Raw genomic sequence first — 16,537 nt, 5'->3', positions numbered from 1 at the left:
GACACAAAATCCCCAACACTAGTAGCCTCAGTGACTCCCAGTAATAAAGCTGCATGCAGAGCTTAGTACTAATAAGGAACACTGTAATAATAAGCCAATGAGTAAAGCCAGCTAGCTCAATCAGCCCGACAATAATAATTCAGTGTACACATCCTAGCATGCAGAGGCATCCCTGCAGTAAGAATTTGGAGGAGGAGGGGGACCAACCCTCCAGTCACTATGTGCATGAGATCTGTGGCCAAAAGGAAGGGGTGAATTTTACTCTTCCAAGGGCTAATTATTATTTCTGTGTTGGAACTAACCATGATCATCTCACTGTTATTTGCTTCCCTCACCCTGTACGGGGAGACTTTGGCAAACCACTAAAGCGCTTGAAACCACTATGGCTTATTGTTAAAGGCGGCCTAGTCAGCAAGCTGTAAATTGGCCATTCAGCAAACTCAGCTTGACCAAAGCAGGAGGGAAGAGGGTTTAGGGTGCCACTCCGGGTAACAACCCCTCCTGTCATTGGTTTGTGTATCCACCTCTTGTTGTTCATCATAAGAGAAGACTTTGAACTCCAGGACCGTCTTCTTGTTCTGTGGATGTACAGCATGCAACACAGTGAGGCCCTGATTCAAGTCCCCTGAGTGCTACCACAAGACAAATACAGATCATAATAATGAGCAAGTAAAGGTGAGCAAGAAAATGGCATGAAATCATGAAGACTACCTTGAAACAATGTACCTGTCTGAGTGGACTGGCAATTCTGTTACAATAAGCAGATGTTTCTCTGAACTATTCAGATGTATTCTACAAAATTCTGAGCTCATGCACACAGGCACCAATCCAGCCTAACACTACTGAATTCAGTGTATTAACCGTCTATCTAGGTCAGAGGTGGGCAAACTTTTTGGCCAGAGGCCACATCTGGGTATGGAAATTGTATGGCAGGCTATGATTGCTCATGAAATTGGGGGTTGGGGTGCAGGAGGGGGTCATGGCTTGGCGCAGGGGGTTGGGGCATGGGAGCAGGTCAGGGGTGCAGTCTCTGGATGGCGTTTACCTCAAGCAGCTCCCGGAAGCAGCGACATGTCCGTCCTCCAGCTCCTACACTGAGGCATGGCCAGGCAGCTCTGCACGCTGTCCTGTCCACAGGCGCCAGCCCCGCAGCTCCCAGAAGCAGTGGCATAGTGGGCATGTCTCTTCTCTGGCTGCTATGCCCAGGCACGGCTAGGTGGTTCTACCTTGTCCGCAGGCACTGCCCCTGAAGCTCCCATTGGCCACAGTTCCCAGCCAATGGGAGCTGCCAAGCAGAATAGGGCAAGCCCCCAACCCCGCTCCCCAGCTGGAGCGCTGGAGCAGAGCAAGCTCTCAACCCCTCTCCCTGGCTGGAGTGCCACAGTGGGGCAAGCCCCAGACCCTGCTCCCCGGCTGGAGCACCGAAGTGGGGCAAGCCCCCAATCCTTCTCCCTGATGGAAGCTTGAGGGCTGGAATAAAAGATCTGACGGACTGGATATGGCCCGAGGGGCCGTAGTTTGCCCACCCCTGTTCTAGCTACTTCTATGTAATATCAGGCAGCTGCCCCTAGAATGCCCCAGCTTTGCTCGCCCCCTGTTCAGGGCCCTTTAAGAACTCACTCAGTACAAAAGATAGTTAAAATAAATCCCCTCTTGGGGTCCAATTTATTGCATCCCCGAGGACACAGTGACCCTCGAGCCCAGTTCAGTATCCCTCCCCTGATTAATCCAAAATAACACAGAACAGAACACAAACTCACACAGACTTCATCCCAGCTGGCCTTTACAGTCTCTCCCCTGCTTAGACAGGGTCTCTCCCCAGCCTCTCTGCCTACAAATGCTTTCCACCACTTAGGGCCGGCCCTGGACCAAATGGCACCCCAGGCAAGGAGCATCTTCAGCCCTGCCCCCTTGCCATTTGTTAAATGTTTGAATACCTCATTTTTCATTGCATTTGTAGCCCATTTCATGACTATGATGCACAATTTGCATGCATGATTAATACCTGTTATATAAAATGATACATTTGCATGCTGGGATCTGTAAATCCGTATTTATTCAAGCAAATTAAAAAAAAATGAGTTTCTGCTAAAGCTTACAGAAGCTTTTTAATTTTAAGAATAACTAAAATGTACTAACACCAAGAAATAGAACCGCACACCAACACTAGGTGAACCAGTATTAAATCGGGTATCAGTAGGTGCCAGCCTTAGAACGTTAACTCAAGTTCTTTAGTTCAAAAGGTTGCTTTTTTCGCCCTTACCATGAACTGAAGCCTGGAACGGCCCCAAGCCTGGCACTCCAGGTGGGCCTATGGGTCACCTGCCCAAAACCCAGCCATGCTCCCCCTCTCTCCTGCTTCTTTAGCTTTTACCCTGTTGACTCACAGCCTCGCAGGAACTTCCTTGCTCCTTGCGGTACCTACAGATGCCGCCGTAATCGCCTGGGCTTTCCCCTATTCTCTGCACTTTCCTACTCTTTTTTTATACTGGGTTCACCTGATTCAGCCTGGTTTTGGCTCATTTTGTAATCAGGGCTGTCTTAGCCTCAGGCTCTCCACCCTCCTACTCCCCCATTCCTGTAGTATCTGGGAACCTCACAAGCTGTATTGCATTTATTCTCACGCATGACCTGTTTTACAGACGGGGAACCAAGCAGAGGGAGATTAAATGATGTGCCCAAGGGCGCACAGTGAGTCTGTGGCAGAACCTGGAAACGTAACCCAGATTTCACAAGTCCTACACCACTGTCTTGCCCACAAGTCTAGCCTTCCTCTCTGTGGAGTTACACCCAGGATAACTGAGATCAGAACTGGCCCACTGAGTCTGCAAAATTAGATGAGAAGCTTCTGATTCTCTTATGGGATTTTTACTCCACTGTGCCTGGAAAGTGAGAAGAAAATAGCCCTCATCACAGTAATGTAGCCCCACAGCACTGATCTGCCCATTTTTAGAAAAAGTTACAAGTGGTGCCTTAAGAAAGTCGCCAAGACCCAATCAGCTTCAGTGGGATCAGTAACTGCACGGTTAATATTTTCTTAGTCCTTCCAACATTCAAACTTCAGTGATCTTGAGAAAAAAAAGAGAGATATTGCGGGTAAACTCTTCCTCCCCCTCCACACCAGAGAGGTTCATTTTCTGTTAGTCTGAGGTTAGTGAGGCACAGCTGTTTCCACAAGTTTCAGAACAATTATTATTTTTTGGAAGGTTTGTTTATTTTCTCCAGCTTAGGCAGATTTGCTCTCTGGTATTTGTTTTATTAGTGACCCGCTTATCAGGTCGTCTTGACAAATGCCCCACCTTAATGTGCTCTTGAATATACCCCTAGAGTCCTCTATAAAATTTAAATTTAAAGGGAAATTGCCAGCATTACAAGACTTTAGAAAATTAATCGTAGACAAAATTAGATTACTGGAACTGTAAATACCTGCATCACTATAATGGTAAGGATGAATTCTTAACATGTAATACACTAGTAAAGTGTGTTGTGTCCCCATCTAGTGCCTGCGACAGTCACAGATAACAGCCTACTACTGGTACCAGTTAATGGAGTTACTCCTTTAGCTCAAAAGGTAGAGACCAGTGCTGAAGATCGGGAGTATAAACTTTGCTGATGACCCACACAATGAAAGGTGGATGTAAATAAATATGTAACTAAAGAACAAAAAAACCTTTAAGGTTCAAAGAGCAACATGAATTCAACCACAGTGTACAGTGTGTATTAATGTATAGCTTTGCACTTCTGTGTGTGGATCCCAAGGTGCTGTACATTGGTGAATTCATCCTCACAATACCCTTTGAGGGACAGCTTTTCTCCTTTTATAGACTGGGAAACCAAGGTTGAGAGAGATTAAGTAGCTTGACCAAGGTGATTCAGAAAGCCTGTGGCAGAGACATCAGTCAAACAGAAGTCAAGAACTTAGTAAGATTAAAAGAGGGATTGACCTCTTATCTGGATAAAGACAGCCAGAGGCAGAATAACAAATACCAAAATAACAGAGTGTGTCAGACTGAAGATAAAAGCTCACACTTTCAGGTATAAGATAATCACTGACTATTACGAGTCAGGAGGAATTTATCATGGAGTAGATTGTACTTGGAAGAGACCCTGAGATATAAGCCCTTATATGAGGCCCTGATATGAGGCCTGAGCTAAAGTGGTGGGCAAGATTCGCTGATATAAAGCAAAGTTAGCAAAAATCAGGCTCTGAGCAAACATCAGGATCCGCAGAATCTGGCAAGAACAGGGCTAATACTGCAGAAACACCCATTCCTAAGAAGTGCTAGGCACAGAGCACTCACACAAACACATTCCAGAAGAGTGGTACCAGAACATCCTGATAGCAAGGATGGTACAAAAACATTCCCCAAGGATAACAGGAACACGCTGACCCCTCCTAAAAGATAAGGTCAGGATGACAGTATGATGAATAGAGATGTTTGGAGTGAACCACCATGTACAAGGTGATGGGTGATAACTAGCCACGTCTGGAGGCAGTAACTAACTATGTCAGAGAGGCAGTATGTAACTTGTTTGTATCAGGGTATAAAGAGGTATTTCTGAGAGAGTGTTTTGGTTCAGCCGAGGGGAGAATGGAAAGTCCCGCCATACACAGACCTGCATCCATTGTCACAGACATACATGTCTTAGTATCATTGTAGGATCTGCCGGGGGCTATTACCGTGCTTTGTCAACAATAAACCTGGCCTGGTGCCTTTGTACCATAACGGATCTTGTGGTCATTGGGCAGTTCACTCAAGGTCTGCTGTGCTGGCTGTCTGCGCAGAACTGGGGCAGCACACAGGGAGAACACACACACACACAGCCAAACTTTTAACTACACAGATTATGCTGACACATCTATCTCCTTCAAGATGTCTCACACTTTTCACACTTTTCTCACACTTTGCTCCTCTGCAACTTCTTCAGACCACCATACTGAAGATGACGGCTCTGATCCAGCCTTACCACGCCTATGTTCATATGTCTCCTGAGTCCAAGTCATATATTTTATTCACAAGATCCTATTTCCACTTCTTATATCAATCTAATCAGGGATAGAAAATACTATGTGGGGTAGATTCACCCATTCTCCATAGCACTGACAAATATAGAGTTTATTCATGATTATTATCTATTTGCCACAGGTCCCAATCAGGATCAGACCCTCATTGTTCCACAGACGGTACATGTGTATGGAAAGAAATGGTCCCTGCCACCAAGTATTTACAATCTAGACCATAGATACCATAGAGACTAGGAATATGTATGGGCAAAGGGTTGCATTAATGAGTTGCATTAATGAGTTTGATTGGATGAATTCCTGGATCTTTCATTACATGACACAATCTTTAATTAAAGATTAATTTTTAATTCCTGGAGACACCAGGACAATCCTGGAGGGTTGGCAACCCTACCTCACTCCCTTTCCAGCCCTTCATGTGACAGCACAGGGTGGACTGCTGGGCCTGCCCGGAGTCCCACTGAATGTGACTGTCCCAGCCACTCCAGAGCCCCACTGAAGTCAGTTACCCAGGCTTATATCAAGCCATAAGGTTGGACAAATGTTCCCAGAGAGTAGTTATCAGTGGTTCACAGTCAAGCTGGAACAGCATAACGAGTGGAGTCCCACTGGGTGTGGGTCTGTTCATTGATTTAGATAATGGCATCCAGGGTACACTTATAAAGTTTGCATATAATACCAAGCTGGGAGGGGTTGCAAGTGCTTTGGACGACAGCATTAACATTCAAAATGATCTAGAGAATCTGAAGAAATGGTCTGAGGTAAATAGGATGAAATTCTCTAAGGACAAATGCAAAGTCCTCCACTTAGGAAGGAACAACCAGTTGTACACCTACAAAATGGGAAATGACTGCCTAGGAAGGAGCACTGCAGAAAGAGATCTGGGGGTGATAGTGGATCACAAACTAAATATGAGTTAACAGTGTAAAGCTTTTGCAAAAAAAGCAAACATCATTCTGGGATGTATTAGCATGAGTTGTAAGCAACACATGAGAAGTAATTCTTCCACTCTACTCCGCGCTGATTAGGCCTCAACTGGAGTATTGTGTCCAGTTCTGGGCACCACATTTCAGGAAAGATGTGGAGAAATTGGAGAAAGTCCAGAGAAGAGCAACAAAAACGTTTAAAGTTCTAGAAAACATGACCTCTAGGGGAAGACTGAAAAATTGGGTTTGTTTAATCCAGAGAAAAGACTAGGGGGGGACATGATAACTGTTTTCAAGTACATAAAAGGTTGCTACATGAAGGAGCAAGAAAAATTGTTCTCTTTAACCTCTGTGGACAGGACAAGAAGCAATGGGCTTAAATTACAGCAAGGGAGGTTTAGGTTGGACATTAGGAAAAACTTCCCAACTGTCAGGGTAGTTAAGCATTGGCATAAATTGCCTAGATAGGTTGTGGAATCAGGGCCGTCTTTACCCATACAAAGGACGCAGCTGTGTAGGGCACCAGGAAATTTGGGGCACCACATTTCCTGGTGCCCTGTTCAGCTGCGTGCTGCTCTAGCCCCTGCTCCACCCCATAGCCCCTGCCCCTGTTCTGCCCCAGCCTCGCCCCAGCCACACCCCCTACTCCATCCCTTCCCCAAAGTCCCTGCCCTGCTCTGCCCCATCCCACCCCTTACTGCCCCTGCTCTGCCCCAGTCATGCCCCTACTCTATCCCTTCCCCAAAGTCCCCATCCTGCTCTGTCCCCACCCCGCCCCTGAGGACTGCAGCAGGGCCGGGCCTGCACTCACCGGCAGCGGAAAGTGCAGTGACCTGGTTCCAGCCGCACCTCCAGTGAGTGCTGGGGGGGGGGTGGTTTCCCCCTGCCCCCCAAGCCAGCTTCTCGCTTCCCCTCCCCGTGGAGGCCTACCCCCCACCCACGTCAGGGGGCTGCGTAGGGCCCCAGAATAGCTAGGGAAGGCCTGTGTGGAATCTCCGTTATTGGAGATTTTTAAGAGCAGGTCAGACAAACACCTGTCAGGGATGGTCTAGATAATCCTTAGTCCTGCCATGAGGGCAGGGAACTTGACTAGATGAACTCTCCAGGTCCCTTCCAGTCCTATGATTCTATAATAATGGGTATAAAAAACAAAAGGAAAGAGTGGGCAAGAGAGGACGGAAGTAACAGTGATCAAGGCATGTGGCTACATCGCTAGTCTATTCCTGGCTTGCTTAAAGGGACCACATCCTGCTAGCCGCAGAATCAATATTAATGTTACTGAGGGGCTCTCTGAGGTGAAACTCTTAAGCACTTTTTTTCAGATTTTCCTGTCTCAGAACTTGCCCTCGATAAGCCTGAAGTTCTGGATGTCACAGATCTATGTACAAAGAAACCACCTAGCTAGAGGCAACTCAGTGAGTGCCCACTGGGTGGGGAAAGGCAGGGTTTTATGTTTAGAAAAAAAGTTTGTCACTCTGCTTCAAACACAGGGGTTTGGGCATAGATACAGAGAATCACAGAAATGGAAAGGATCTCAACAAGTCATCCAGTCTACTCCTCTGTGCAAAGACAGTGGTTTTCAACCTGTGGTCCACTACAGAGTATGTCTAAGATTTTCAAAGGGGTCTGCACTTCCATTTGACATTTTTTAAGGGTCCGCATATGGAAAAAGGTTGAAAGCCACTGACCTAGACCACCCCTGAAAGGTGTTTCTCCAACCTGTTCTTAAAAACTTCCATTGATGGGGATTCCACAGCCTCCCTTGGAAGCCTGTTCCAGAGCTTAACTGCCCTTCTGGTTAGGAAGTTTTTCTTAATATGTAACCTAAATCTCCCTGGCTGCAAATTAAGCCTATTTCTTGATCAACATTCAGTGGACATGGAGAACAATTGCTCACATTCCTCTTTATAACAGCCGTGAAGGTATTTGAAAACCTGTTATCAGGTTCCCCCCCAATCTTCTTGTCTCAAGTAACTTGCTTTCCCTGCTTAGCAAGGTAAGATCTTCTTTGCCTGAGATGGCACATCTAATCAACTAAGGCTTCTGTCAGTGTTGTGAGCTGGAAAAAGAGCTTGTCACTCAAACAATTGTTATGTAATGGTGGGGACCACAATATGCCTAGGGACTGGTCACACAGAGAAAGGGACAGTCCCTGTTTGAAGTTTCCTTGCTAAAGGTACAAGAGAACAGGATACAAGAGAAAAAGTACAGATTATGGGGGAGGGATAGCTCAGTGGTTTGAGCATTGGCCTGCTCAACCCAGAGTTGTGAGTTCAGTCATTGAGGGGACCTTTTAGGGATCTGGAGCAAAATCACTACTTGGTCCTGCTAGTGAAAGCAAGGGGGTGGACTCAATGACCTTCCAGTTCCATGAGATAGGTGTATCTCTTATGTTATTAGAGGAAACACATGAAAGTTGGTGAAAGCTGTGATCACATACAAGCACTTAAAAAAAAATTAAGCATCTAGACCAGCTGCCCCTCCCCCAAGCTTTTATTAGCTGGCTCAAAAAAGAATTAGATAAGTTCATAGAGCATAGGTCCATCAACTGCTTTGAGCCAAGATGGTCCGGGATGGAAACCCATACTCCAGGTGCCCCTAAGCCTCTGGCTGCCAGAAGCTGGGACTGGACAACAGGGGATGGATCACCCAATAATTGCCTTGTGCTGCTCATTCCCTTTGAAGCCTCTGGCACTGGCCACTGTCAGAGACAGGATACTGAGCTTGATGGACCATTGGTCTGAGCCAATGTGGCGGTTCTTAGGAATAATATATTGTAGAAGTGGGCATTCAAGAGGGATTTCAATGAGGAGAGGTTAGTAGCTTTTCAGATCAATGCAGGGGACACTCCAAATCTCTATCTGCCTATCTAAGATACTTATATGGTCCCCAATACTGTATTATCTGAGTGCCTCACAATCTTTAATGAATTTAGCTTCACAGCACCACTGGGAGATAAGGAAATGCCACTGTCCCCATTTTACAGATGGGGAACTGAGGAGCACAGAGAAACCAAGTGATGTGTTTAATATAACACCGGCAGACATGTGTCTGATGAAGTGGGTATTCACCCACGAAAGCCTATGCTCTAATACGTCTGTGAGTCTATAAGGTGCCACAGGACTCCTTGTCACTTTTTACATATCCAGACTAACATGACTACCCTTCTGATACCTGACTGACAGTCTGTGTGGATCAAGGACATGAACCACCTCTCCCAAGCCCTAAGCTAGAGCCTAAACCACAGAACCACCTTTCCTCTATGACCAAGTAGACTTCCATCTTCTATGTTGATGGATGCAAGAACCATAAAACAAGAAAGAACAAAAACAAAGTCCCCTTTGGAGAAGCCAGTCTGCAACTTCCTGGTAATCCTCTGTCCTGAAGTGAACAAAAATGGCTGCTGGACTTTGCAGACAGCACACTGCCTAAATTGTAAAAGTGTATATGATAGGGCAGAGAACCTCCCCCCACCCCGCCCACTTGACTGGTATGTCAAGAAGGGCTTAAAGAACTCTGTGGCTAGCTGCATGGCTTGTCAGGCCTGGGGATGGACCCTTAAGGGGGAGGTGCACAGCCCCGTTGAGTTTACACGCTGAAACAAGCAGAGCTAGAGCTCCCAGACCAGGGCTACGTCTACACTACATCTTTTCCAGCACTGCAGCTACACCAATGCAGCTGTGCTTCTGTAGAGCTTGTGGTGAAAACGTTCTTAAATCGACGGGAGAGAGCTCTCCCATCAGCTTAATAATTCCTGCCTCTGCAAGAGGCGGTGGCTGTCTTAGTTAGCCTGCCAACATAGCGCTTAGGTCTGTGTAATTTATGCCGCTCAGGGTGTGGATTATTCACATCCCCGAGTGATGTAAATTATACTGAATTAATCTGTAGTGTAGACAAGGGCTAGGGCGTGGGGTTCTTTGCTGAGGAACAGCTTGGCAGCACCGCCAGCCTGCTCCCTCTGAGAAAAAAAGACAGGCTGGTGTGTTTCTTTTATTGACATCCCCAGGACTATCTCCTGGCCTGTAGCCATGGAGGAGAATGGGAGCTGGGATTTCCTGTGGAGCCAGAGAGAGAGCTGCCCCTTCTTTGTGTGAGGGAGGGGTCTGGCTCCTTGTGGGCTTTGGGACGAGTTGCCTTTTTATTTGGACTGTTTTATATTCTCCTGGAAGGGGGTGGACTCGCTAAGAGATATATAGCTGGAGGGCCGTACCCCAGGACTGGCCCACAGGAATGTTGTCACCCAGGGAATGTTGTATAAATGCCTGCCTTTATCCCAAAGGGGCAACCTCTAACAGTGCAGCACAAAGAAACAAGATCTTAACAGTTACATACACACAAAAGATTATGTAACACTGACAGACCACAGTCGGGACCGAACCTGGGACTTCTACAGCTAAATGCATAAGCCTGGAGCTATGCGGCCCTTAGCTAAGGCTGTAGCAAACTCATTAATCTCTAAGTGGTCTTGGTGCTACTAGAGGGGACAGAATACCACACCCAGGACGTGTGTGGGTTACAATTGTTTACTTCAGCAATTCCTCCCTTCCATCTATAGCTGACTGAGGCCTCAACATGTGTGTGTGTTGGTGTGTATGTGAAAATTAATAACTAGGGGTGGGTGAATCAGTTCAGAAAGCTCGCGAATTACCCTTTCTCCCCCGGCCAAAATGTACGTCCATGCACAGAATCCAGCCTTTCAGAGGCTCTGAAACATTTGGATCAATTCCCCTCATTAAAGGTAATGGGGAAAAGATTTTTACCTTCTGTGAAAAATGTCCACAAAAATGAAATTATTTTAATCAAAATGTTCTTCAAAATGTGTTGAGTTTTGGTTGAAAACCCAAACGCTCTATGAAAAATGTTGACAAAAGTGTCCATTTTGCCAAAAAGACCATTTCCATCAGAGAAAAACGATTCTGTGAAAAAAAAATTTGACCATCACTCCCCCTTACACTACCCACATCTTTGGCACTGTGACAAAGTTCTTCCTCTGCCTTGGTGGGTTCTGTGCTTATTGGCGGATTTGCTTGCCTCAGTGATCTTCCCCTCTGGTGGAGCCCACAGTCTGGGTCAATTCCTCCTGTGTCTGATCAGGAATTGGGAGGTTTGGGGGGAACCCAGGCCCACCCTCTACTCCAGGTTCCAGCCCAGGGCCCTGTGGATTGCAGCTGTCTATAGTGCCTCCTGTAACAGCTACATGACAGCTACAACTCCCTGGGCTACTTCCCCATGGCCTCCTCCAAACACCTTCTTTATCCTCACCACAGGACCTTCCTCCTGGTGTCTGATAACACTTGTACTCAGTTCTCCAGCAGCACATTCTCTCACTCTCAGCTCCTTGCACCTCTTGCTCCTAGCTCCTCATACACTCACCATAACCTGAAGTGAGCTCCTTTTTAAACCGAGGTGCCCTGATTAGCCTGCCTTAATTGATTCTAGCAGTATCTTGATTGGCTGCAGGTGTTCTAATCAGCCTGTCTGCCTTAATTGTTTCCAGAAAGTTCGTGATTGTTCTGGAAACTTCGCTGTTACCTTACCCAGGGAAAGCGGACTCACTTAACCTGGGGCTAATGTATCTGCCTTCTATCACTCTCCTGTAGCCATCTGGCCTGATCCTGTCACACACAAAATATGACAGGGGCTGTTCTGCGGGTAGCCATCATTTCCACACTCACACCCAGGCACCAGAACTGGAAATGCAAGAAATCTTGTGAGAAAATCTGGTCTCATGAAATCAGAGCCCAGTTTTGCAGATGTGTTGTATCTAATCTAATCTGTCTAGGTTGGTACAGCTCCAGTACATTTCAAGAGTATAGAACCATAGGAGAAGGAGCCACGTTTGCGGGGGTTTCAATTTGAAATCTTAGGAGATTTGTCCAGGAACGGCAATAATCAGAGGCCACCCACCACCCAAATCTTACCTTTATTTGTTTCACTCTCTCTTACAAGGAAAGACCCGACTTTGTTGCCAGGAGCCATCAACAACCGTTCGGCATCTTTTCTACTGAGAGCTTTAAAAAACCATCTGAGGGAGAAAAGTCATGAAATAGTTATAAAGAGCTCCAAGAAGAGGCAAATCCTACCCAGCCGTTCAATTTTTGTGCCATTAAAATGCTGAGTGTTGTGTTTAGTCTAGCAAAATGAAGGCTATGAGGAGACATGATTGCTCTTTAGAAATACATTGGGGGAGTGAGAAGAGCTATTTAAGTGAAAGGACAATGGGGATAAACTGGGCATGATTAAATTCAGGCTGGAAATTAGAAGAAGCTCTCAAACCATCAGAGGAGTGAGGTTCTGGAGTAGCCTTCCTATAGGAGTAGTGAGTGCAAACAAGCTCACTAGTTTTAAGATGAAGCTGATAGGTTGATGAACAGGATTAGGTGAGGTGGTTGTCTGTGATAGCAGAGGACTGGACTCAACCCAAGCAGTCACTTTCAGTCCAAGGTTGGCTGTTCCTCTGTCTAAGACTGACTACATTTCAGGGTGGTTTTAGGTTGGGAAGGGCCCCCTAACATAACATTTTCAAGAGATTAAGATCTGTTCACTTTGTGTCCAAATATCAGTGTGAATGTATATCCCAGGGATAAGCCTGTATAGATTCATTTGCAGGTTCAGCTGGATATGTCTTCACTTCTATAGCTTACTAAGTCGCATGACGCTGGGCTTTTAAAGAGCTGTCATGTTCTGCCCCAGGAAAAGGTTTTTCAGTGGTGAGCGGAGTGAGGGCTGTATATGCAAGTGCTCTTCCTCAAGGGAGACACTTTAAAAGTTCATTTTAGTTCTAGAGATGTTGCTGGTTCTACTTGTATTCTCCGTTTTACAGCTAGATAGCATATCACTGGAATCAGGAATATCTCTGAAACTGGAGTAGGGTGACCAGATGTCCCGATTTCATAGGGACAGTTCCAATATTTGGGGCTCTGACTTATATAGGTGCCTGTTGCCCCCCACATCTCCATCCCAACTTTTCACACTTGCTATCCAGTCACCCTAAACTGGAATGACCTTTTTTTTTTTTTTAACTGCACTCACTGTAGTCTCCTTTGGAATTCTTTGGGACCAAAGCTGCTATATAATCATATGGCATTATATTACAGAGTGTATCCCTTTTAAGCTATTACTGTTTGCAGATATGTTAAGGGACTGGATTCCTCCCAAATTGAAATTGAATGCTGCCTTTTACCTTTCTCTCACACTAGAAACTCCATTTGCACCTTCTCTGAGTCCTTTAATTCACTGGTATTTAAAAGATATGAAGATATTAGGAATTCAATCTTCCCATTAGAAAGACAGGGAACAGAATGAGTGTTTTTATTAGTCTTCTGGCCAAATTCTTCTTGGCAATTCCAATCCTGTAAAACACTCTGCATTTTAAACTCCACATCCTCTCCTAAATTAATGTGTAGTGTTACTGTGGGCTGTAAAACAGCTGTCACCTTCCATCACAGCTGTGGCTGCATTTCGGTGATGGTTGAAACAATTCCCATTGTCAGCCCTCCCTGCTCCTATATTTATAAGAGCCCTCGGAGGGGCTATTATAAAGTGTTGATATTAGTGTTAATGTTTCATATAAGCTTGTGCACCTACTTTTCCACTTCCAAGGTATCCATTTGTGCGACGAAGTTACTGGGCACATAACCCTTCTTTCCAGTGGTGAGAGACTTTGCCAGCCACCAGTCCCCATCTCTACAAACCAAACAGGACAAGAAGCATGAACACCAAAAGGAGTTTTGACATAGATCCCGCCATAAGACGACTCATGGATTTGGAGGCTTCATGAATCTTGCAAAGTAGGAAGCACATTCTGAAGCCCTCTCTCATGTAGGTAGCCCTGTACTCTACAGGTAGCACCAGGGGGTGTGTCTACACTGCAGCTTGGGGGTGAGCAAGCTAGCATGCTAAAAATAGCAGTGTGCCTGCAGCCGCACTGGCGGTGACTTGGGCTAGCTGCCCAACTACAACCTGGTCTGAGGTCATAGGTACATGCTGCTGTGGGGCCACTCTGATATTTTTAGCACACTAGCTTGATCAGAACTGGTGCAGGTATGTCTACTCAAGCTGGGAATTACACCTCCCAGCTCCAGTGTGGGCAGACCCATAGATGCCCATTCCTATAGGCCACCCCCAGTTTGAAGGCAGTCTAGAAAGGCAACCTTTAAAGACACTGGTTTATTCACTTCCCACTTTCAGTCCCGAGCTCCCAGACAGAGACCCGAGCACTGTCTTCAATTCCCCATCTGCTCCTCACTGCTGTTTCCTTTATCACATGAGGCAGCTCTCTGCTTTTGCCACTCCGAGTGCCTCCAGAAACCACAGCACTACCAGGGTAGTAACTGAAAGCTGTTCTCATCTGCTGGATGTTCAGGAGCCCACATGTAACCAGCTGAATGGTCTCAGCCCAGGGGACAGGTGTCTGAATCAGAAATATCCATCAGCATCGCTAACCCCATTTGTGAGAGCCTCACAGAGAGGTTATGGACTAACACTTAATGAACAGCTCTCTCACTGCAAATCCCTGAGCAAGAGAGTGGAAAGCCACATGGTAGGGCAATATGAGGCAAGCCTGCAACGTTATTCTCATCTGGATGCACACATGGTGCCTGTTTCAGGGCTGTCTCTCTTTCACCAGGACTATGGTCACACAATTTTTTTTAAACTAAACTAAACCAAACCCACATCCTTTTTAAGGCAAAGATCAGCCTATGTGCTGACAAGTCATTATTTATACTACTTCAGCACCTATGAGCATCAACTCACAGCAAAGCCACATTGCTGGGTGCTGTCCATACAAACTCAGTAGACCAAAGATATGTTATAATCCCTGTTCTACAGATAGGGAACCAAGTGACTTCTCAAGATCACAGAGTAGGCCTGGCAGAACCAAGCCCTGAACCCAGAACTCCACGGAATTTTGTAAAGACTTCTCCAGCAGGGGCTGGCAAATGCTGTGGAGGGGGATCCCTTACCTAGATAGGATTTGAAGCTTCTCTCCCTTGGTCAGCTCCAAATCGCGGTCACTCGTGGAGGCGAAATCATACAGTACAATCACAAAGTCCTCATCTGCGGCAAGAGAAAGTGACACTATTGGGTTTAGCTGGTCTGTCATTGATTGGGGAATTAAATATGTGGTGCATGGATTTTAGTGAACCCCAAACCCCACCTCCTCCCGCCTCCCTCGGTCATAGTAGACGACATCACCATCCTCTTAAGTGTGTATTCTGGGCCTTCCCTTTTAATTCAATATCTCTCTAGACCCGCACATCTAGGCCACATTTAAATCTTGTCGCTACTTTCTACACAACATCTCTGAGGCCTTGTCTATACTAGCAGCAGTGCGTAGGGTATGAGTAGCCACCGTGAAAAGCAGGCTGCGTCCACAGTGTGGCATGTCGCTACATGCAGCAGTGAAAGGCTCTGGCAGCGGGGAGGCAGAAAGGAAAGGTTCCTGCAGCTCCCCCCGCCAAAGCCTTTCCCTGCTACTGAGCCTTTCCCTGCTCCTGCACAGGAAGGACACGGGACATTACGCTTAAAAATAGTAATGGAGATGGGGGAAGCATTGTTTGGGCATCTAGAGAGCCATGTAGGGTAAATACCCTAAGGTTCTAGTGTGTCTTTACTCACCTAAACAATGCCTCAGTGTCTACACTGCTGTTTATACCTGTGCTAGGGGGGCATGCAGTGTCTGTACTCTACATATCACTGTGAAGTGTAGACATAGCCTGACACCCAGCCTGTCCTCTCAGTCGACTCAGCTAAATTTCTCCTTCAGGCCCCCATTCTCTTATACCTCAACTACTGCTTCCTCCTTGCTGGCCTTTCCCCACTCTCCTTCAGGCCCCCATTCTCTTATACCTCAACTACTGCTTCCTCCTTGCTGGCCTTTCCCCACTCAAGACCATTCAGAGTACTGTCAATTTCCATCGGCTTTAGATCAGGTCCTTAGATTGTAAACACTTCAGGGCCGAGGCTCCAGGCCTGATTCTCTGTCCACACACACCAACTTTACACCAGCGGTGTTGCATCAGTGTAAACGAGGTGCCATGAAACGTAGCCTCGGGCTCTGCATCTTGCTCTAAAATGCTGGCCACACCCAGCACCCTTTTGTGGACACTGTCAGAGTATGACTAACATAATAATCCACTCCAGTGTGAACCTTTTGTCAGTGAAATACTTGGTGACGTTGTTTCACTGCTACATTTCCATGCCCTGCGCCTACGGCATGGCTGCATCTCTCTGAACAAGTATGTAACTATTCACTTGCTCTGTGTGGTTACGGCTACTGAAGCAGAAAAGACCTCTGCTCTCCTGACATTCTAGGGCAAATCAAACCCTACCAGGAGCTTAAGTAAAAACCCCATGTGATGTGGAAAGATTTTGTGTGCGCGTAGCCTAAGTAATGCAGCAGGGGTGATCAACATTCTATATATAGAATGTCTCAAGACAGACAGTCAAGTCACATTCTCTCTTTGACCTTTTCAGATAATGCCATCAGCAAGCAGCCGAGACTACCCCTTTTCACTGAAAGATAATACATCTCCGGAACAACACGAGTTTTGTGTGTGCCGGGCCTGGCTATTGTTTTGGGATT

General features: G+C 46.3%; 1 protein-coding gene across 5 annotated transcripts in view; it reads right to left on the bottom strand.

Annotated features, from left to right (window-relative positions):
- Positions 1 to 16,537, bottom strand: part of BLK (BLK proto-oncogene, Src family tyrosine kinase) — a 71,931-nt gene that overhangs the window by 18,699 nt on the left and 36,695 nt on the right. For all 5 annotated transcript variants that reach the window (XM_030555206.1, XM_030555203.1, XM_030555208.1 and 2 more), the window contains 3 exons: positions 14,916 to 15,009; positions 13,537 to 13,635; positions 11,871 to 11,974 (listed from right to left, as the gene is read on the bottom strand). In XM_030555206.1, coding sequence (XP_030411066.1) covers positions 11,871 to 11,974; positions 13,537 to 13,635; positions 14,916 to 15,009 — 297 coding nt within the window. The remainder of the gene's footprint in view (positions 1 to 11,870; positions 11,975 to 13,536; positions 13,636 to 14,915; positions 15,010 to 16,537) is intronic.

Source organism: Gopherus evgoodei, chromosome 3 (genome assembly GCF_007399415.2).
Source record: "Gopherus evgoodei ecotype Sinaloan lineage chromosome 3, rGopEvg1_v1.p, whole genome shotgun sequence".
Taxonomy (NCBI): Eukaryota; Metazoa; Chordata; order Testudines; family Testudinidae; genus Gopherus; species Gopherus evgoodei.
Note: the sequence above shows the minus strand (reverse complement) of the source record. Positions and strands in the feature narration are given on the sequence as shown.